Raw genomic sequence first — 21,934 nt, 5'->3', positions numbered from 1 at the left:
GTGGAACAGAGTAAGATCTGCTAATCTTCCTGGGGGACTACAGTGGAACAGAGTAAGATCTGCTAGTCTTCCTGGGGGACTACAGTGGAACAGAGTAAGATCTGCTAGTCTTCCTGGGGGACTACAGTGGAACAGAGCAAGATCTGCTAATCTTCCTGGGGGACTTCAGTGGAACAGAGTAAGATCTGCTAATCTTCCTGGGGGACTACAGTGGAACAGAGTAAGATCTGCTAATCTTCCTGGGGGACTACAGTGGAACAGAGTAAAATCTACTAATCTTCCTGGGGGACTACAGTGGAACAGAGTAGGATCTGCTAGTCCTCCAGGGGGGCTACAGTGGAACAGAGTAAGATCTGCTAGTCTTCCTGGGGGACTACAGTGGATCAGAGTTAGATCTGCTAGTCTTCCTGGGGGACTACAGTGGAACAGAGTTAGATCTGCTAGTCTTCCTGGGGGACTACAGTGGAACAGAGTTAGATCTGCTAGTCTTCCTGGGGGACTACAGTGGAACAGAGTAGGACCTGATAGTCTTCCTTCCTGGGGGTTACAGTGGGTCAGAGCAGGATCTGATAGTCTTCCTGGGGGACTACAGTGGGTCAGAGCTGGATCTGCTCGTCTTCCTGGGGGGTTATAGTTGGTCAGAGCAGGATCTGCTAGTCTTCCTGGGGTGTTACAGTGGAACAGAGCAGGATCTGCTAGTCTTCCTTCCTGGGGGGTTACAGTGGGTCAGAGCAGGATCTGCTATTCTTCCTGGGGGTTACAGTGGGTCAGAGCTGGATCTGCTAGTCTTCCTCAGGGGTTACAGTTGGTCAGAGCAGGATCTGCTAGTCTTCCTGGGGGGTTACAGTGGAACAGAGCAGGATCTGCTAGTCTTCCTCGGGGGTTACAGTTGGTCAGAGCAGGATCTGCTAGTCTTCCTGGGGGGTTACAGTGGGTCAGAGCAGGATCTGCTAGTCTTCCTGGGGGACTACAGTGGAACAGAGTAAGATCTGCTGGTCTTCCTGGGGGACTACAGTGGAAGAGAGCAGGATCTGCTAGTCTTCCTTCCTGGGGGGTTACAGTTGGTCAGAGCAGGATCTGCTAGTCTTCCTGGGGGGTTACAGTGGAACAGAGCAGGATCTGCTAGTCTTCTTTCCTGGGGGTTACAGTTGGTCAGAGCAGGATCTGCTAGTCTTCCTGGGGGGTTACAGTGGGTCAGAGCAGGATCTGCTAGTCTTCCTGGGGGACTACAGTGGAACAGAGTAAGATCTGCTGGTCTTCCTGGGGGACTACAGTGGAACAGAGTAAGATCTGCTAGTCTTCCTGAAGGGACTACAGTGGAACAGAGTAAGATCTGCTAATCTTCCTGGGGGACTACAGTGGATCAGAGTAAGATCTGCTAATCTTCCAGTGGGACTACAGTGGAACAGAGTAAGATCTGCTAGTCTTCCTGGGGGACTACAGTGGATCAGAGTAAGATCTGCTAATCTTCCAGGGGGACTACAGTGGAACAGAGTAAGATCTGCTAGTCTTCTTGGGGGACTACAGTGGATCAGAGTAAGATCTGCTAATCTTCCAGGGGGACTACAGTGGAACAGAGTTAGATCTGCTAATCTTCCAGGGGGACTACAGTGGAACAGAGTTAGATCTGCTAATCTTCCTGGGGGTTCCAGTGGAACAGAGTAGGGATGATGTTCTTAGGGCTGTTCTTGGGGATCTCAGAGTTTCAGGACATAAACTGATAGGGGCTGGTGGACAAAGTTGTGGCTAAGTTGTCTAAATGGCGGTGGTTGTTGCCACTGATGTCTTTCATGGTTATGGTTTTTGTCATTAACAGCTTGGCTGCTTCAATGCTCTGGCACAGGCTGATGGTGTTGGACTCCCCACAGAGTCTCGTCAAGCAACTGTAGAGGTTACTGGTGGATGATTTGTTCTGGCCAACACTGGACATGCGTGGAGGATTATTCACAGGGCGCTACGAACGGATAGATGTTGCACCTTGATCCATCAGCGCGGAGGGGGTGTCTGTTCTGTGGGGAGGAGGAGACAGTGCAGCATCTGTTTTCTTCTTGTTCCAGGCTGGTAGGGTTGTTTTCTGTCCTGGGGGGTGTACAGGCCTAGAGTTGGGGCTGACTATGGACCTATACGTTGGAAGGCCTAGGTATAATGAAGCCAACAGGCGAAGAGACTGTCTAGTAAATAACCTATTGGGGCAGGCAAAAATGGCAATGTGGAAGACCAGAAAACATGAGATGCAGAGATTGGGGTGTACAGACCCCAGAGCTGTGCTGCTGGGGCAGGTGCGGGCTCGGCTGACACTGGAGGGAGTGGGGTGTACGGACCCCAGAGCTGTGCTGCTGGGGCAGGTGCGGGCTCGGCTGACACTGGAGGGAGTGGGGTGTACGGACCCCAGAGCTGTGCTGCTGGGGCAGGTGCGGGCTCGGCTGACACTGGAGGGGAGTGGGGTGTACGGACCCCAGAGCTGTGCTGCTGGGGCAGGTGCGGGCTCGGCTGACACTGGAGGGAGTGGGGTGTACGGACCCCAGAGCTGTGCTGCTGGGGCAGGTGCGGGCTCGGCTGACACTGGAGGGAGTGGGGTGTACGGACCCCAGAGCTGTGCTGCTGGGGCAGGTGCGGGCTCGGCTGACACTGGAGGGAGTGGGGTGTACGGACCCCAGAGCTGTGCTGCTGGGGCAGGTGCGGGCTCGGCTGACACTGGAGCATGTACTGTATATGGGGTGCTGGTGAACCGTCTGAGGGATTTTGTAGAGTGTCAGGGGTGTTCTATGTACAGTGGACGAGGAGGGGGACATGTTTCTGGACTTCTCGGTCTGTTGAAGTGAAGTTGGGTTTTTTTGTTTTGGTGATGTAACTGTTGGGCCAATACAGGTATTTTTTTAAATAAATCAATCTATTTCTCTCTCTCTCTTTCTCTCTCTCTCTCTTTCTCTCTCTCTGTTTTGCTCTCCCTCTCTGTCTGTCTTTCTCTTTCTCCCTCCCTCCCTCCCTCCCTCCCTCCCTCCCTCCCTCCCTCAGGTCTGAAATCCATCATGAAGAAGAACGGTGCTGCTGACAAGCAGGGGAACAGAGGAGGAGCCAAGAAGAACCTCAAGTTTGTGGGAGTCAACGGAGGGTAACAATGCTTCTCTTAACTCCTCTATAATTGGATCTCTCTGTGTGTCCTCATACAGTGCTGTTTGTTTATGCATATACAGTATGTTAGCAGCAAACTACTACACTGTGTATGTTTATTATTTATTTGATTTAATCAGACCTATATTTAACATAATGCATGACACATATTTTATGTTTAGCATAGTGCATATGGCTTGTACAATACAGTGCTATGCTATAGTATCTAATTAGACATTTACTCAGTACATTGTTTTCATTGAGGAAATGTACGAATCTGCTGTTAATGATAATGCAGAGGATTTTCCCAAGGTTGCTGTTGATGCATATCCCATTGGGGAAGATGCCCCAATATTGATGCCAGAGCTGAGGATGATGTTAAAGAGTTTAAGTATAGCCATTTGGAATCTGTATATTTTATCATTTCATTTAGGATACCATCAACACCACAGGCCTTTTTGGGTTGGAGGGTTTGTATTTTATCCTGTAATTCATTCAATGTAATTAGAGAATACAGTGGGTTCTGTTAGTCTTTAATAGCTTATTCTAAGATTTGTAACTGATCATGTATATGTTTTTGTTGTTTGTAGTTTGTTTTTTATTATAGAGCCAAAAATATTGGAAAAGTGGTTTATCCATAAATCTCTGTTTTGGATAGATAACTCTTCGTGATGTTGTTTACCATTTGAGTCAATGAGGAGCACAATCTCTGGCTTTAGTGTGTCCTCAGTGGATGTGTGGGGGTTGTCAGGAGGGCTATCAGGCTTTAGTGTGTCCTCAGTGGATGTGTGGGGGTTGTCAGGAGGGCTATCAGGCTTTAGTGTGTCCTCAGTGGATGTGTGGGGGTTGTCAGGAGGGCTATCAGGCTTTAGTGTGTCCTCAGTGGATGTGTGGGGGTTGTCAGGAGGGCTATCAGGCTTTAGTGTGTCCTCCGTGGATGTGTGGGGGTTGTCAGGAGGGCTATCAGGCTTTAGTGTGTCCTCAGTGGATGTGTGGGGGTTGTCAGGAGGGCTATCAGGCTTTAGTGTGTCCTCCGTGGATGTGTGGGGGTTGTCAGGAGGGCTATCAGGCTTTAGTGTGTCCTCAGTGGATGTGTGGGGGTTGTCAGGAGGGCTATCAGGCTTTAGTGTGTCCTCAGTGGATGTGTGGGGGTTGTCAGGAGGGCTATCGGGGGAGCTGACAGGGGGACTTTTAGGAGGGGTGGGGTCTGTTGGGTTGGTGGGTCCTGTGTTGTCTATCCAATTGTGGTGTTGAGGTTGTGGTCCGGGTCTGAGGTGGGCTGTTCTGCTGGCTTCTCTGGGGGAGTGTCCTGCTCTCTGTCACACCTCAGTTTTCTCAACACCTCCTTCAGTGCCATTTGTCTCTTTAAGTTCTCCCTCCTCCTTCACTGCTGTTAGCTGTGCCATGTGTTCCTCTCCCTCTTCCTTCACTGCTGTTAGCTGTGCCATGTGTTCCTCTCCCTCCTCCTTCACTGCTGTTAGCTGTGCCATGTGTTCCTCTCCCTCTTCCTTCACTGCTGTTTGCTGTGCCATGTGTTCCTCTCCCTCTTCCTTCACTGCTGTTAACTGTGCCATGTGTTCCTCTCCCTCTTCATTCACTGCTGTTAACTGTGCCATGTGTTCCTCTTCCTTCACTGCTGTTAGCTGTGCCATGTGTTCCTCTCCCTCTTCCTTCACTGCTGTTAACTGTGCCATGTGTTCCTCTCCCTCTTCCTTCACTGCTGTTAGCTGTGCCATGTGTTCCTCTTCCTTCACTGCTGTTAACTGTGCCATGTGTTCCACTCCCTCTTCCTTCACTGCTGTTAACTGTGCCATGTGTTCCTCTCCCTCTTCCTTCACTGCTGTTAGCTGTGCCATGTGTTCCTCTCCCTCTTCCTTCACTGCTGTTAGCTGTGCCATGTGTTCCTCTTCCTTCACTGCTGTTAGCTGTGCCATGTGTTCCTCTCCCTCCTCCTTCAGTGCTGTTAGCTCTGCCATGTGTTCCTCTCCCTCCTCCTTCACTGCTGTTAGCTGTGCCATGTGTTCCTCTTCCTTCACTGCTGTTAGCTGTGACATGTGTTCCTCTTCCTTCACTGCTGTTAGCTGTGCCATGTGTTCCTCTTCCTTCACTGCTGTTAACTGTGCCATGTGTTCCTCTCCCTCCTGTTTCACTGCTGTTAACTGTGACATGTGTTCCTCTCTCTCCTCCTTAAATTCTCTCACCTTAGTCCGTAGAGCAGCCATCTCTCTCAGACAGCCGTCCATCTCCACCTTCAGACCTCCGGGTCTTGTTGGGGGGGTGTTGTTGTTCTGCTCTGTTTTGTGGGTCTGTTCTGTCTGGAGTGTGTGGACTAGCTATCTGAGCTCCACCATCTCTCTCTCCAGCTCAGTAAATGTCTCTCTCTCAACAATGGAGGAGCAGTACAGTTGTGGGACCTGGGTCTGCTCAGTGAAGGGGGGGGGGGGGTGACTCTCCTCTTGGGGCTGCTCGTATGCAGGGCAGTTTGAGGATGAGGTGTGATCAGACTCACTCAGGATGGGGGACTCGTCACAGAGAGAGAGCTTTTCCTGCTGTGCTCTCTCTTTGATCCCGTAAAACTGCATGAGTTTGCCCTGCACCATTACTGTTCCAGACTTGTACATGTTGACAGAGGTTGTTTCAATTTCCTCAATGTCTAGTATTCTGAGTTTCCACCCTGGGCCAATACCCTCTCTAATGACATAGGGGTAGTGTGCTCTTATAGCACTGTGCCATGCCAGGGGATGGTCTGTGTTAATATAGCACTGTGTCATGCCAGGGGATGGTCTGGTTAATATAGCACTGTGCCATTCCAGGGGATGGTCTGGTTAATATAGCACTGTGTCATGCCAGGGGATGGTTTGTGTTAGTATAGCACTGTGTCATGCCAGGGGATGGTCTGGTTAATATAGCACTGCGCCATGCCAGGGGATGGTCTGGTTAATATAGCACTGTGTCATGCCAGGGGATGGTCTGTGTGGGAAATTAGGTTGCTAACGTTCCCCTCTTTGTAGCAGTCAGCAAATAGTGTCTCTGGATTGTCCTTGAGGAGCTTATTTTTGTACTTATTCCATGCAGTATTTTAATTTCCAAGGGGTACTGTACTGTGATAGCTGCACGGTGAAGCCATGGAGATGGGGGCTTCAGAGGCCTCTGCATTTGGGTGAGGCAGGCTGTGAAACTCTCCTGCCATTGTTGGGCTCAAGCATTTTCACACATCTCACTTCACACTTCAGTGCTAATTGAAGTTGCAGTCAGGTCTGTTCTGTCATAGAATTAATGTAGCTTTATATAACAAAATGACCTAGATATTATTGTATTTTACTTCATGGCTTCAGAAGTAGCTTCAGACTGAACGTTACTCACTCGGCGTTGTGTTGGATGGTATTTCCAGGTTTCCGCTGTGTTTCTTCTGCAGGTTTTGGTTTGCTAGAAGTTTTTCTTGATAGTCCTTGGTAGAAATAATCAATTCAGGTAATTTTGTCCAAAATCAAGGTTTTAGGTTTGGATTGAATGTCTTGATGTAAAGGGTGCTATCCTGTATACTGTAAGTCCTAGCTTTTTTACATTTGTTCTATTTGATCCCTTTTTCTCCCCAATTTCCTGATATCCAGTTTCAATCCAATTACAATCTTGTCTCATTGCTGCAACTCCCCAACGGGCTCGGGAGAGGCGAAGGTCGAGTCACGCTTCCTCCAAAACATGACCGGCCAAACCGCGCTTCTTAACACCTGCCTGCTTAACCTGGATGCCAGCTGCACCAATGTGTCAGAGGAAACACTGTTCAACTGACAACCGGGGTCAGCCTGCAGGCTCCCGGTCTGCCACAAGGAGTCACTAGAGCGCGATGAGCCGACTAAAGCCCCCCCGGTCAAACCCTCCCCTAACCCGGATGACGCTGGAAAAATTGTGCGCCGCGCTATGGGACTCCAGGTCATGGCCGGTTGTGACACAGCCTTGGATCAAACTTTGATCTGTAGTGAAACCTCAAGCACTGCGATGTAGTGCCGTAGACCGAAGTGATACAGCCGGAATGGAACCAGGGTATGTGGTGACTCCTCTAGCTCTGTGATGCAGTGTCTTAGACCGCTGTGATACAGCCTGGAATGGAACCTGGGTCTGTAGTGACTCCTCTAGATCTGTGATGCAGTGTCTTAGACCGCTGTGATACAGCCTGGAATGGAACCTGGGTCTGCAGTGACTCCTCTAGCTTTGTGATGCAGTGTCTTAGACCGCTGCGTCACTCGGGTCTGCGTCTGCGCTGCGTCTAACTCTAATTCAATTTTTTTGCAGAAGAGCCAATGAGCTCTCTCTCTCGCTCTCTCCGTGTCTGTCTCTCTCTTTATCTCTCTTTCCGTATCTTTCTGTTGCTCTCTATTTGTCTCTCTCGCTCTGTCTTTCTCTCCATTGTCGTGACGTTGTATTAGTTAATGTTGCTCATCGAAAGATAAACTGTTTATAATTGTGTGATTAAATGAATCAAGCAATGAATCAAGCAATTATTAACTCATTAACCTGGGGCACCATGGGAAAATTAGTTTTATTGAGTTTCTATTTCCCAAATTAACTCAAAGAATATCAGAATATCGATTTTACAACAGTCGCTAAATTAATCCATTTCCTCTAGTCTCATTTCTGAACGTCGCATAATCCGGGGAATCTGCACGAACCCGGGCTACACCAATGAGTTTACCACACCAATCTTAGTTGATTATTTATTTACTAGCAAGCTAAAATGATGATACAGATACACATACACAAAACACAGTCTAGGCTATTGATTAGGACTTAGTATAGCGGGCCAACACACTATGGCACGTGTTACCCAAAATGGGGATTTAAAAGAGAGAGAAACAAAGAAAGTACACGAGAGAAATATACATTTGGGTTCATTTGTCAGCTATGCTTATTTAAAACCTAGCCTTGCCCCGAACTGCCGCTCTTATGGGTCAGAATATAATGATGTAATTACGTGTTGGAGGTCTCAGAGAGGTGGTTCCGCGTGGGTCGTTTAGGCTTTTCAACGACGCACTTCTCTGGCGCAACTCTCTGGTTGTCCTCACGATGTCAGTGTCCTTCTTGGCTTAGAGGTCTGATTTCTCCCCCTTTCTCTGATAATGTCGTCTGAGGACAGACAGCTCTGTAGCTCAGAGCTCACAGCGTAGGAATGAAACAGCGTAGATACCACGATTCGATGAAGAGTGGAGGCTAGGTGGTTCGGCTTGAATTCACCCGCTTAGACACAGCAACTCATCCATAGCTTGGGTAGAAAAGGATTTCTTTGTCTTCAACCTTGTGTTGCGTTTTGGGGTTCGTTGACCATTCAGACCTTGGCTGCAGCCTGGGGTCACTTTAGTCTACAGTTCATTCTTCAGTCACATGTCTTATACCCTCGGGTCAGAAGTGGGCGTAACCGCCTTTAGGGCAATTCTCTGGGCGTATCAAGTTAAGAGCAAGGCCTAGATTTTACTCAAATCCAATTTTAGACAGTAACTTCACATTTCATCCTTACCAAAACGTTCTCTTTGATTTGGATACTTTCCACACAACGTACAATGTATAAACATCAGGCATATACTTGGAAAACTCTTAAAGATACAATGTTTTTGTAATAACGTCATCTCTTAACCTTTAATAACAATACAAAAATTACATACATTTTCATATTCCATCTCTCGTCATGACCACGATTGTGGCTGACGGAAACCATTGTTCCTAAGTCCCTTTATTGCATGTTTAATGTTCTGAGGCCAGTTCTCCATGGTGAGGACAAAGGAATTTCTTTGTGTCCTAAGATTTATCATGGGCGTGAGGGGTCATAAAACCCCCACATCCTCATACCCCTAGATCTCTCCTCCTCTGTTGGGGGTTGAGAGATAATCTGTAGGTTTGTGGTCTCCTGTAACCTGACCTGATCAGGACAGTCATGACACCATATTTCACCCTGTCTCTCCCATAGACACACTGCCCTCACTGTGACTCTCCCTTCCTGTTTATGTGTGTGTTGTGTGTGTTTGTGCGTGCGTGCGTGCACGTGCGTTTAACTTTGTGTGCGAGTGAGTGTATGACTTTGATTCCCTATGATTAGGCTGTGCTTTGCCTGTCTGATGTTGATGAGATGTGAGTTAGATGACAGAGGTGGTACTGGAAAACAAAGGCCTCTCTCCTGACTATGATTAGAACAGGCTGGTCTAGTATTCATGCTACAGCACGGTTGTAGCTAGCATACCCTAGCTGCTGTCTGGCCCTCCTTCCAGCACACACATCATTACGATAGCCTAGCCAACACACTGCTGGCCCCCCTCATCAGAACTAGAACAGACTCAGTCGGGCTGGCTCTACTTTTACCTCAGAGGAGAACTCAGCTCAGTATAAAACATTTTGTTTTCTTTAATTTACCTGATGTGGTTCATTCAGACCACAGCTACACGGGAGACACATCAAGACACAACAAACAAACATAAGCAATATACATGATTAAAATGAACATTTTCAGGTAATCTGCAGTTGAAGTCGGAAGTTTACATACACTTAGGTTGGAGTCATTAAAACTCGTTTTTCAACCACTCCACAAATTTCTTGTTAACAAACTATATTTTTGGCAAGTCGGTTAGGACATCTACTTTGTGCATGACACAAGTAATTTTTCCAACAATTGTTTACAGACAGATTATTTCACTTATAATTCACTGTATCACAATTCCAATGGGTCAGAAGTTTATATACACTACGTTGACTGTGCCTTTTAAACAGCCTGGAAATTTCCAGAAAATGATGTCTTGGCTTTAGAAGCTTCTGGTAGGCTAATTGACATAATTTGAGTCAATTGGAGGTGTACCTGTGGATGTATTTCAAGGCCTACCTTCAAACTCAGTGCCTCTTTGCTTGACATCATGGGAAAATCAAAAGAAATCAGCCAAGACCTCAGAATAAAAATTGTAGACCTCCACAAGTCTGGTTCATCCTTGGGAGCAATTTCCAAACGCCTGAAGGTACCACGTTCATCTGTACAGACAATAGTACGCAAGTATAAACACCATGGGACCACGCAGCCGTCATACCGCTCAGGAAGGAGACCCGTTCTGTCTCCTAGAGATGAACGTACTTTGGTGTGAAAAGTGCAAATCAATCCCAGAATAACAGTGAAGATGCTTGTGAAGATGCTGGAGGAAGCAGGTACAAAATTATCTATATCCACAGTAAAACGAGTCCTATATCGAGATAACCTGAAAGGCTGCTCAGTAAGGAAGAAGCCACTGCTCCAAAACCGCCATTAGAAAGCCAGACTACGGTTTGCAACTGCACATGGGGAAAAAGATCATACTTTTTGGAGAAATGTCCTCTCGTCTGATGAAACAAAAATAGAACTGTTTGGCCATAATGACCATTGTTATGTTTGGAGGAATAAGGGGGAGGCTTGCAAGCCGAAGAACACCATCCCAACCATGAAGCACAGGGGTGGCAGGATCATGTTGTGGGGCTGCTTTGCTGCAGGAGAGACTGGTGCACTTCACAAAATAGATGGCATCATGAGGAGAAAATGATGTGGATATATTGAAGCAACATCTCAAGACATCAGTCAGGAAGTTACAGCTTGGTTGCAAATGGGTCTTCCAAATGGACAATGACCCCAAGCATACTTCCAAAGTTGTGGCAAAAAGGCTTATGGACAACAAAGTCAAGGTATTGGAGTGGCCATCACAATTCCCTGAACTCAATCCTATAGAACATTTGTGGGCAGAACTGAAAAAGCGTGTGCGAGCAAGGAGGCCTACAAACCTGACTCAGTTACATCAGCTCTGTCAGGAGGAATGGGGCGAAATTCACCCAACTTATTGTGGGAAGTTTGTGGAAGGCTACCCGAAATGTTTGACCCAAGTTAAACAATTTAAAGGCAATGCTACCAAATACTAATTGAGTGTATGTAAACTTCTGACCCACTGGGAATGTGATGAAAGAAATAAAAGCTAAAATCAATAATTCTCTCTACTATTATTCTGACATTTCACATTCTTAAAATAAAGTGGTGATCCTAACTGACCTAAGACAGGGAATTTTTACTAGGATTAAATGTCAGGAATTGTGAAAACTGAGTTTAAATGTATTTGGCTAAGGTGTATGTAAACTTCCGACTTCAACTGTATCGATTTCGTCAACTATTTCTGAGTGGAATATTCTCACCTTTTAGATTTCTAAAGGGTTTACTGTGTCAGGTTATGGTTTCCCCTGACCCCTGAGCTAAACCAGGAAGTGGGTGCTCTTTATCCTGCCTCTGCTCAGATGTTTCCTCCATGCCCTCCTTGTTCCTAATAACAACATAGCCTTGAGAAAACATATACACAAACACACACACTGCCTTGAGAACACAGCACAGACTTCCCTCCTTCAGACTGTGATCACATGAACTCTCCTTACACTGCCTCTATTCGCCCCTCTCCCTTAGGAATTCTGTGAATTCTGCGGCTCCTGAAAGATCGGTTCACAAACATCCATGAAGGAACAGTATTCTCTGTATTCTCTGATCAAGGGCCCTATAGAAGTTCCATGAACCATCTATTCATAACATCCTAAAGATGAATGTCCCTAAATATACTTCACAAGGCCATGTTCTCACTGCTCACAGATTCCAAGATGTTACACATCAATGTTAGGTAAATGGCCAGCCCTGTGAGTAAATAGCCAGAACACATCGGGCTGAATTACCTTTTCTTGTCATATCTTGGTACTTTGTAAGTCTCTTGGTACTTCAGTCGTCTCATTGATGCTGTTTGTTTGTGTTGTTAATGACCAGGTATGAGACCACCTCCAGTGAGGAGGAGTCGAGCGGGGAGGAGAAGGAGGAGGCCGAGGAGGTGGACAGCTCTGAGCCCGAGGAGATGCAGGAGGATCAGGAGAAGAAGGAGCAGCAGGAGGAGGGAGCTGGAGAATCCCAGGGCCAGGGAGAGGCCACTGCCACAGGAGAGATGGCCCAGGGAACAGGAGCCCAGGCTGGGGAGATAGAGGGCCAGGGAGACCCTCAGGACCCAGAGACCAGCCAGGCACTCCTGGAGGAGCAGCCAGAAGCAGGGTGAGACAGGACTTCTTGATCAAGGTTCTTCACTTTTGCAGAAAATATCCATCTCAGTGGAGGTCTTCTGAAATGAAATTAACTGTGAACAAACCATCTGCAAAGAAAATGTAAAAATATACAGTTAGCCGAACAAGTATAAATGGCACCTCTATTCAGACCCCTCTCATCCCACTGAGGTCTCCTTATGGCAGCCTACGTCTATCCTTCATCCCCAATGTGTCTACTCTCGTCTCTGATGTCAGAAACACAATCCAGGTCTTTGTTCAGGTGAGGGCCAGCTGCATCCTGCCTGGAGCCTTCAGTGTAGAGCCTTCAGTCTAGAGTCTTCAGGGACAAATGAGAGCAGAATGAGAGGTGCTGAGTGAAACATTAATACAAAAACCATCCTCTGCTGGGGCCCGGTCCTATAATGGTCTGGCCCCAAGAGCTGACCCCTTCTGCTTCGTGCACACACACACACACACACACACACACACACACACACACACACACACACACACACACACACACACACACACACACACACACACACACACACACACACACACACACACACACACACACACACACACACGGAGTGAGGCATGATTCAGTGACAGGGAGGATTTGTGGGATATGTTGACTTCTTGACTCTGTCTCAGAAACAAGGCCTGAGGGGGTTTGTTTCTAATGCTGATCTACTGTATGATTATCACAAGGCCTGAGGGGGTTTGTTTCTAATGCTGATCTACTGTATGATTATCACAAGGCCTGAGGGGGTTTGTTTCTAATGCTGATCTACTGTATGATTATCACAAGGCCTGACATCTTTTGAAACACTTAATTTCCCGACTGCCATTTATGATAATTGACTCGACCATTGCAGCATTACTAAAATATGTCTGTCTGTCATTATGAATTGTTAGGAAAGGTGACTAAATGTTATGTTATGCTATGAAAGGTGACTAAATATTATGTTATGAAAGTACCAAGAAATGTTATGTCATGCTTTGAAAGGTGACTAAATATTATGTTATGAAAGGTGGCTAAATGTTATGTCATGCTATGAAAGGTGACAAAATATTATGTTATGAAAGGTGGCTAAATGTTATGTCATGTTATGAAAGGTGACTAAATATTATGTTATGGAAGATGGCTAAATGTTATGTTATGTAAGGTGACTAAATATTATGTTATGAAAGGTGGCTAAATGTTATGTCATGTTATGAAAGGTGACTAAATATTATGTTATGGAAGGTGGCTAAATGTTATGTTATGTAAGGTGACTAAATATTATGTTATGAAAGGTGGCTAAATGTTATGTCATGCTATGAAAGGTGACGAAATATTATGTTATGAAAGGTGGCTAAATATTATGTTATGCTATGAAAGGTGACAAAATATTATGTTATGAAAGGTGGCTAAATGTTATGTTATGTAAGGTGACTAAACATTATGTTATGAAAGTTGACTAAATATTATGTTATGAAAGGTGACTAAATGTTATGTAATGGAAGGTGACTAAATGTTATGTAAGGTGACTAAATATTATGGTATGAAAGGTGACTTAATGTTATGTTATGTAAGGTGACTAAATATTATGTTATGAAAGGTGACTAAATATTATGTTATGAAAGGTGGCCAAATGTTATGCTATGAAAGGTGACTAAATGTTATGTTATGGAAGGTGACTAAATGTTATGTAAGGTGACTAAATATTATGTTATGTAAGGTGGATAAATATTATGTTATGTAAGGTGGATAAATGTTATGTTATGTAAGGTGGCTAAATGTTATGTTATGACAGGTGGCTAAATGTTATGTTATGTATACACAGGGAGACGATAGATAAGGACTTCATGGAGGCGTGTCACTACATTAAGGATCGTATGGCAGAGGTGGCAACCCCTGATAAAGAAATGGTGAGAACATTTTTCCTCTAAAGTCCAAACAGTAGTGCCTGAGGTTGGTCGCGCTGTTAAAGTCGCCACTCTTGTCACATAATGTGATCCCCGGCCTGTGCGGGACTTCGACCCCACCAGTCTTCACACTATGTACCCTCCATCTGTCTCCCACCTCCACAATGTCCCTCCATCTGTCTCCCAGCTCCACTATGTCCCTCCATCTGTCTTCCAGCTCACTATGAACCCTCCATCTGTCTCCCAACTCCACTATGAACCCTCCATCTGTCTCCCAGCTCCACTATGAACCCTCCATCTGTCTCCCAGCTCCACTATGTCCCTCCATCTGTCTCCCAGCTCCACTATGTCCCTCCATCTGTCTCCCAGCTCCACTATGTCCCTCCATCTGTCTCCCAGCTCCACTATGAACCCTCCATCTGTCTCCCAGCTCCACTATGTCCCTCCATCTGTCTCCCAGCTCCACTGTGTCCCTCCATCTGTCTCCCAGCTCCACTATGAACCCTCCATCTGTCTCCCAGCTCCACTATTCACCCTCCATCTGTCTCCCAGCTCCACTATGTCCCTCCATCTGTCTCCCAGCTCCACTATGTCCCTCCATCTGTCTCCCAGCTCCACTATGAACCCTCCATCTGTCTCCCAGCTCCACTATGAACCCTCCATCTGTCTCCCAGCTCCACTATGTCCCTCCATCTGTCTCCCAGCTCCACTATGAACCCTCCATCTGTCTCCCAGCTCCACTATGTCCCTCCATCTGTCTCCCCAGCTCCACTATGTCCCTCCATCTGTCTCCCAGCTCAACTATGTCCCTCCATCTGTCTCCCAGCTCCACTATGTCCCTCCATCTGTCTCCCAGCTCCACTATGAACCCTCCGTCTGTCTCCCAGCTCCACTATGTCCCTCCATCTGTCTCCCAGCTCCACTATGTCCCTCCATCTGTCTCCCAGCTCCACTATGTCCCTCCATCTGTCTCCCAGCTCCACTATGTCCCTCCATCTGTCTCCCAGCTCCACTATGAACCCTCCATCTGTCTCCCAGCTCCACAATGAACCCTCCATCTGTCTCCCAGCTCCACTATGAACCCCACATCTGTCTCCCAGCTCCACTATGTCCCTCCATCTGTCTCCCAGCTCCACTATGAACCCTCCATCTGTCTCCCAGCTCCACTATGTCCCTCCATCGGTCTCCCAGCTCCACTATGAACCCTCCATCTGTCTCCCAGCTCCACTATGTCCCTCCATCTGTCTCCCAGCTCCACTATGAACCCTCCATCTGTCTCCCAGCTCCACTATGAACCCTCCATCTGTCTCCCAGCTCCACAATGTACCCTCCATCTGTCTCCCAGCTCACTATGAACCCTTCATCTGTCTCCCAGCTCCACTATGTCCCTCCATCTGTCTCCCAGATCACTATGAACCCTCCATCTGTCTCCCAGCTCCACTATGTCCCTCCATCGGTCTCCCAGCTCCACTATGAACCCTCCATCTGTCTCTCAGCTCCACTATGTCCCTCCATCTGTCTCCCAGCTCCACTATGAACCCTCCATCTGTCTCCCAGCTCCACTATGTCCCTCCATCTCTCTCCCAGCTCCACTATGTCCCTCCATCTGTCTCCCAGCTCCACTATGAACCCTTCATCTGTCTCCCAGCTCCACTATGTCCCTCCATCTGTCTCCCAGATCACTATGAACCCTCCATCTGTCTCCCAGCTCCACTATGTCCCTCCATCGGTCTCCCAGCTCCACTATGAACCCTCCATCTGTCTCTCAGCTCCACTATGTCCCTCCATCTGTCTCCCAGCTCCACTATGAACCCTCCATCTGTCTCCCAGCTCCACTATGTCCCTCCATCTCTCTCCCAGCTCACAATGAACCCTCTATCTGTCTCACAGCTCCACTATGAACCCTCCATCTGTCTCCCAGCTCCACTATGAACCCTCCATCTGTCTCCCAGCTCCACTATGAACCCTCCATCTGTCTCCCAGCTCCACTATGTCCCTCCATCTGTCTCCCAGCTCCACTATGAACCCTCCATCTGTCTCCCAGCTCCACTATGAACCCTCCATCTGTCTCCCAGCTCCACAATGTACCCTCCATCTGTCTCCCAGCTCACTATGAACCCTTCATCTGTCTCCCAGCTCCACTATGTCCCTCCATCTGTCTCCCAGATCACTATGAACCCTCCATCTGTCTCCCAGCTCCACTATGTCCCTCCATCTGTCTCCCAGCTCCACTATGAACCCTCCATCTGTCTCCCAGCTCCACTATGTCCATTCCATCTGTCTCCCAGCTCCACTATGAACCCTCCATCTGTCTCCCAGCTCCACTATGTCTCTCCATCTGTCTCCCAGCTCCACTATGTCCCTCCATCTGTTTCCCAGCTCCACTATGTCCCTCCATCTGTCTCCCAGCTCCACTATGTCCCTCCATCTGTCACCCAGCTCCACTATGAACCCTCCATCTGTCTCCCAGCTCCACTTTGTCCCTCCATCTGTCTCCCAGCTCCACTATGTCCCTCCATCTGTCTCCCAGCTCCACTGTGTCCCTCCATCTTTCTCCCAGCTCCACTATGAACCCTCCATCTGTCTCCCAGCTCACTATGAACCCTCCATCTGTCTCCCAGCTTCACTATGAACCCTCCATCTGTCTCCCAGATCACTCTGTCCCTCCATCTGTCTCCCAGCTCCACTATGAACCCTCCATCTGTCTCCAACCTCCACTATGTCCCCCCATCTGTCTCCCAGCTCCACTATGTCCCTCCATCTTTCTCCCAGCTCCACAATGTCCCTCCATCTGTCTCCCAGCTCCACTATGTCCCTCCATCTGTCTCCCTTTTCCACTATGTCCCTCCATCTGTCTCCCAGCTCCACTATGAACCCTCCATCTGTCTCCCTGCTCCACTATGTCCCTCCATCTGTCTCTCAGCTCCACTTTGTCCCTCCATCTGTCTCCCAGCTCCACTATGTCCCTCCATCTGTCTCCCAGCTCCACTGTGTCCCTCCATCTTTCTCCCAGCTCCACTCTGAACCCTCCATCTGTCTCCCAGCTCACTATGAACCCTCCATCTGTCTCCCAGCTTCACTATGAACCCTCCATCTGTCTCCCAGCTCCACTATGTCCCTCCATCTGTCTCCCAGCTCCACTATGTCCCTCCATCTGTCTCCCAGCTCCACTATGTCCCTCCATCTGTCTCCCAGCTCCACTATGAACCCTCCATCTGTCTCCCTGCTCCACTATGTCCCTCCATCTGTCTCCCAGCTCCACTATGTCCCTCCATCTGTCTCCCAGCACCACTGTGTCCCTCCATCTGACTCCCAGCTCCACTATGAACCCTCCATCTGTCTCCCAGCTCACTATGAACCATCCATCTGTCTCCCAGCTCCACTATGAACCCTCCATCTGTCTCCCAGCTCCACTATGAACCCTCCATCTGTCTCCCAGCTCCTCTATGAACCCTCCATCTGTCTCCCAGCTCACTATGAACCCTCCATCTGTCTCCCAGCTCCACTATGTACCCTCCATCTGTCTCCCAGCTCCACTATGAACCCTCCATCTGTCTCCCAGCTACACTATGAGCCCTCCATCTGTCTCCCAGCTACACTATGTCCCTCCATCTATCTCCCAGCTCCAATATGTCCCTCCATCTGTCTACCAGCTGACTTTGAACCCTCCATCTGTCTCCCAGCTCTACTATGTCCCTCCATCTGTCTCCCAAATCCACTATGAACCCTCCATCTGTCTCCCAGCTCCACTATGTCCCTCCATCTGTCTCCCAGCTCCACTATGTCCCTCCATCTGTCTCCCAGCTCCACTATGAACCCTCCATCTGTCTCCCTGCTCCACTATGTCCCTCCATCTGTCTCCCAGCTCCACTATGTCCCTCCATCTGTCTCCCAGCTCCACTGTGTCCCTCCATCTGTCTCCCAGCTCCACTATGAACCCTCCATCTGTCTCCCAGCTCACTATGAACCATCCATCTGTCTCCCAGCTCCACTATGAACCCTCCATCTGTCTCCCAGCTCCACTATGAACCCTCCATCTGTCTCCCAGCTCCTCAATGAACCCTCCATCTGTCTCCCAGCTCACTATGAACCCTCCATCTGTCTCCCAGCTCCACTATGTACCCTCCATCTGTCTCCCAGCTCCACTATGAACCCTCCATCTGTCTCCCAGCTACACAATGAACCCTCCATCTGTCTCCCAGCTACACTATGTCCCTCCATCTATCTCCCAGCTCCAATATGTCCCTCCATCTGTCTACCAGCTCACTTTGAACCCTCCATCTGTCTCCCAGCTCTACTATGTCCTTCCATCTGTCTCCCAAGTCCACTATGAACCCTCCATCTGTCTCCCAGCTCACAATGAACCTCCATCTGTCTCCCAGCTCCACTATGTCCCTCCATCTGTCTCCCAGCTCCACTATGAACCCTCCATCTGTCTCCCAGCTCCACTATGTCCCTCCATCTGTCTCCCAGCTCCACTATGAACCCTCCGTCTGTCTCCCAGCTCACTATGAACCCTCCATCTGTCTCCCAGCTCCACTATGAACCCTCCATCTGTCTCCCAGCTCCACTATGAACCCTCCGTCTGTCTCCCAGCTCCACTATGAACCCTCCATCTGTCTTCCAGCTCACTATGAATCCTCCATCTGTCTCCCAGCTCCACTATGTACCCTCCATATGTCTCCCAGCTCCACTATGAACCATCCATCTGTCTCCCAGCTCAGTATGAACCCTCCATCTGTCTCCCAGCTCCACTATGAACCCTCCATCTGTCTCCCAGCTCACTATGAACCCTCAATCTGTCTCCCAACTCACTATGAACCCTTCATCTGTCTCCCAGCTCCACAATGTCCCTCCATCTGTCTCCCAGCTCCACAATGTCCCTCCATCTGTCTCCCAGCTCCACAATGTCCCTCCATCTGTCTCCCAGCTCCACTATGTCCCTCCATCTGTGTCCCAGCTCCACTATGTCCCTCCATCTGTCTCCCAGCTCCACTATGTCCTTCCATCTGTCTCCCAGCTCCACTATGTCCCTCCATCTGTCTCCCAGCTCACTATGAACCCTCCATCTGTCTCCCAGCTCCACTATTCACCCTCCATCTGTCTCCCAGCTCCACTATGTCCCTCCATCTGTCTCCCAGCTCCACTATGAACCCTCCATCTGTCTCCCAGCTCCACTATGTCCCTCCATCTGTCTCCAAGCTCCACTATGTCCCTCCATCTGTCTCCCAGCTCCACTATGAACCCTCCATCTGTCTCCCAGCTCCACTATGTCCCTCCATCTGTCTCCCAGCTCCACTATGTCCCTACATCTGTCTCCCAGCTCCACTATGTCCCTCCATCTGTCTCCCAGCTCCACTATGAACCCTCCATCTGTCTCCCAGCTCACTATGAACCCTCCATCTGTTTCCCAGCTCCACTATGAACCCTCCATCTGTCTCCCAGCTCCACTATGAACCCTCCATCTGTCTCCCAGCTCCACTATGAACCCTCCATCTGTCTCCCAGCTCACTATGAACCCTCTATCTGTCTCCCAGCTCACTATGAACCCTCCATCTGTCTCCCAGCTCCACTATGAACCCTCCATCTGTCTCCCAGCTCCACTATGAACCCTCCATCTGTCTCCCAGCTCCACTATGAACCCTCCATCTGTCTCCCAGCTCACTATGAACCCTCCATCTGTCTCCCAGCTCCACTATGTACCCTCCGTCTGTCTCCCAGCTCCACTATGAACCCTCCATCTGTCTCCCAGCTCCACTATGAACCCTCCATCTGTCTCCCAGCTCCACTATGAACCTTCCATCTGTCTCCCAGCTCACTAAGAACCCTCCATCTGTCTCCCAGCTCCACTATGTACCCTCCATCTGTCTCCCAGCTCACTATGAACCCTCCATCTGTCTCCCAGCTCACTATGAACTCTCCATCTGTCTCCCACCTCCACAATGTCCCTCCATCTGTCTCCCAGCTCCACAATGTCCCTCCATCTGTCTCCCAGCTCCACTATGTCCCTCCATCTGTCTCCCAGCTCCACTATGTCCCTCCATCTGTCTCCCTGCTCCACTATGTCCCTCCATCTGTCTCTCAGCTCCACTTTGTCCCTCCATCTGTCTCCCAGCTCCACTATGTCCCTCCATCTGTCTCCCAGCTCCACTGTGTCCCTCCATCTTTCTCCCAGCTCCACTATGAACCCTCCATCTGTCTCCCAGCTCACTATGAACCCTCCATCTGTCTCCCAGCTTCACTATGAACCCTCCATCTGTCTCCCCAGATCACTATGTCCCTCCATCTGTCTCCCAGCTCCACTATGAACCCATCTGTCTCCCACCTCCACTATGTCCCTCCATCTGTCTCCCAGCTCCACTATGTCCCTCCATCTGTCTCCCAGCTCCACTATGTCCCTCCATCTGTCTCCCAGCTCCACTATGTCCCTCCATCTGTCTCCCAGCTCCACTATGTCCCTCCATCTGTCTCCCAGCTCCACTATGAACCCTCCATCTGTCTCCCTGCTCCACTATGTCCCTCCATCTGTCTCCCAGCTCCACTATGTCCCTCCATCTGTCTCCCAGCTCCACTGTGTCCCTCCATCTGTCTCCCAGCTCCACTATGAACCCTCCATCTGTCTCCCAGCTCACTATGAACCATCCATCTGTCTCCCAGCTCCACTATGAACCCTCCATCTGTCTCCCAGCTCCACTATGAACCCTCCATCTGTCTCCCAGCTCCTCTATGAACCCTCCATCTGTCTCCCAGCTCACTATGAACCCTCCATCTGTCTCCCAGCTCCACTATGTACCCTCCATCTGTCTCCCAGCTCCACTATGAACCCTCCATCTGTCTCCCAGCTACACTATGAACCCTCCATCTGTCTCCCAGCTACACTATGTCCCTCCATCTATCTCCCAGCTCCAATATGTCCCTCCATCTGTCTACCAGCTCACTTTGAACCCTCCATCTGTCTCCCAGCTCTACTATGTCCTTCCATCTGTCTCCCAAGTCCACTATGAACCCTCCATCTGTCTCCCAGCTCACAATGAACCTCCATCTGTCTCCCAGCTCCACTATGTCCCTCCATCTGTCTCCCAGCTCCACTATGAACCCTCCATCTGTATCCCAGCTCCACTATGTCCCTCCATCTGTCTCCCAGCTCCACTATGAACCCTCCATCTGTCTCCCAGCTCACTATGAACCCTCCATCTGTCTCCCAGCTCCACTATGAACCCTCCATCTGTCTCCCAGCTCCACTATGAACCCTCCATCTGTCTCCCAGCTCCACAATGAACCCTCCATCTGTCTCCCAGCTCACTATGAATCCTCCATCTGTCTCCCAGCTCCACTATGTACCCTCCATATGTCTCCCAGCTCCACTATGAACCATCCATCTGTCTCCCAGCTCAGTATGAACCCTCCATCTGTCTCCCAGCTCCACTATGAACCCTCCATCTGTCTCCCAGCTCACTATGAACCCTCAATCTGTCTCCCAACTCACTATGAACTCTCCATCTGTCTCCCAGCTCACTATGAACCCTAAATCTGTCTCCCAACTCACTATGAACTCTCCATCTGTCTCCCAGCTCACTATGAATCATCCATCTGTCTCCCAGCTCAGTATGAACCCTCCATCTGTCTCCCAGCTCCACAATGTCCCTTAATCTGTCTCCCAGCTCCACAATGTCCCTCCATCTGTCTCCCAGCTCCACTATGTCCCTCCATCTGTGTCCCAGCTCCACTATGTCCCTCCATCTGTCTCCCAGCTCCACTATGTCCTTCCATCTGTCTCCCAGCTCCACTATGTCCCTCCATCTGTCTCCCAGCTCACTATGAACCCTCCATCTGTCTCCCAGCTTCACTATGAACCCTC

At 49.0% G+C, this 21,934-nt stretch overlaps 1 protein-coding gene across 1 annotated transcript; it reads left to right on the top strand.

Moving 5' to 3' along the window:
• The first annotated feature begins 3,017 nt into the window (after positions 1–3,017).
• LOC123731860 (neurofilament light polypeptide) lies at positions 3,018–14,230 on the top strand. Its single transcript, XM_045711253.1, has 3 exons — positions 3,018–3,112; positions 11,900–12,175; positions 13,995–14,230. The coding sequence occupies exons 1-3, from the start codon at positions 3,030–3,032 to the stop codon at positions 14,098–14,100; spliced, it is 465 nt and encodes a 154-aa protein (XP_045567209.1). The 5' UTR covers positions 3,018–3,029; the 3' UTR covers positions 14,101–14,230.
• Positions 14,231–21,934: the final 7,704 nt, after the last annotated feature.

This window comes from Salmo salar, unplaced genomic scaffold (genome assembly GCF_905237065.1).
Source record: "Salmo salar unplaced genomic scaffold, Ssal_v3.1, whole genome shotgun sequence".
NCBI classification, from domain to species: Eukaryota; Metazoa; Chordata; class Actinopteri; order Salmoniformes; family Salmonidae; genus Salmo; species Salmo salar.
The sequence above is the reverse complement of the archived record's forward strand: the minus strand, read 5'-3'. Positions and strand labels throughout refer to the sequence as shown.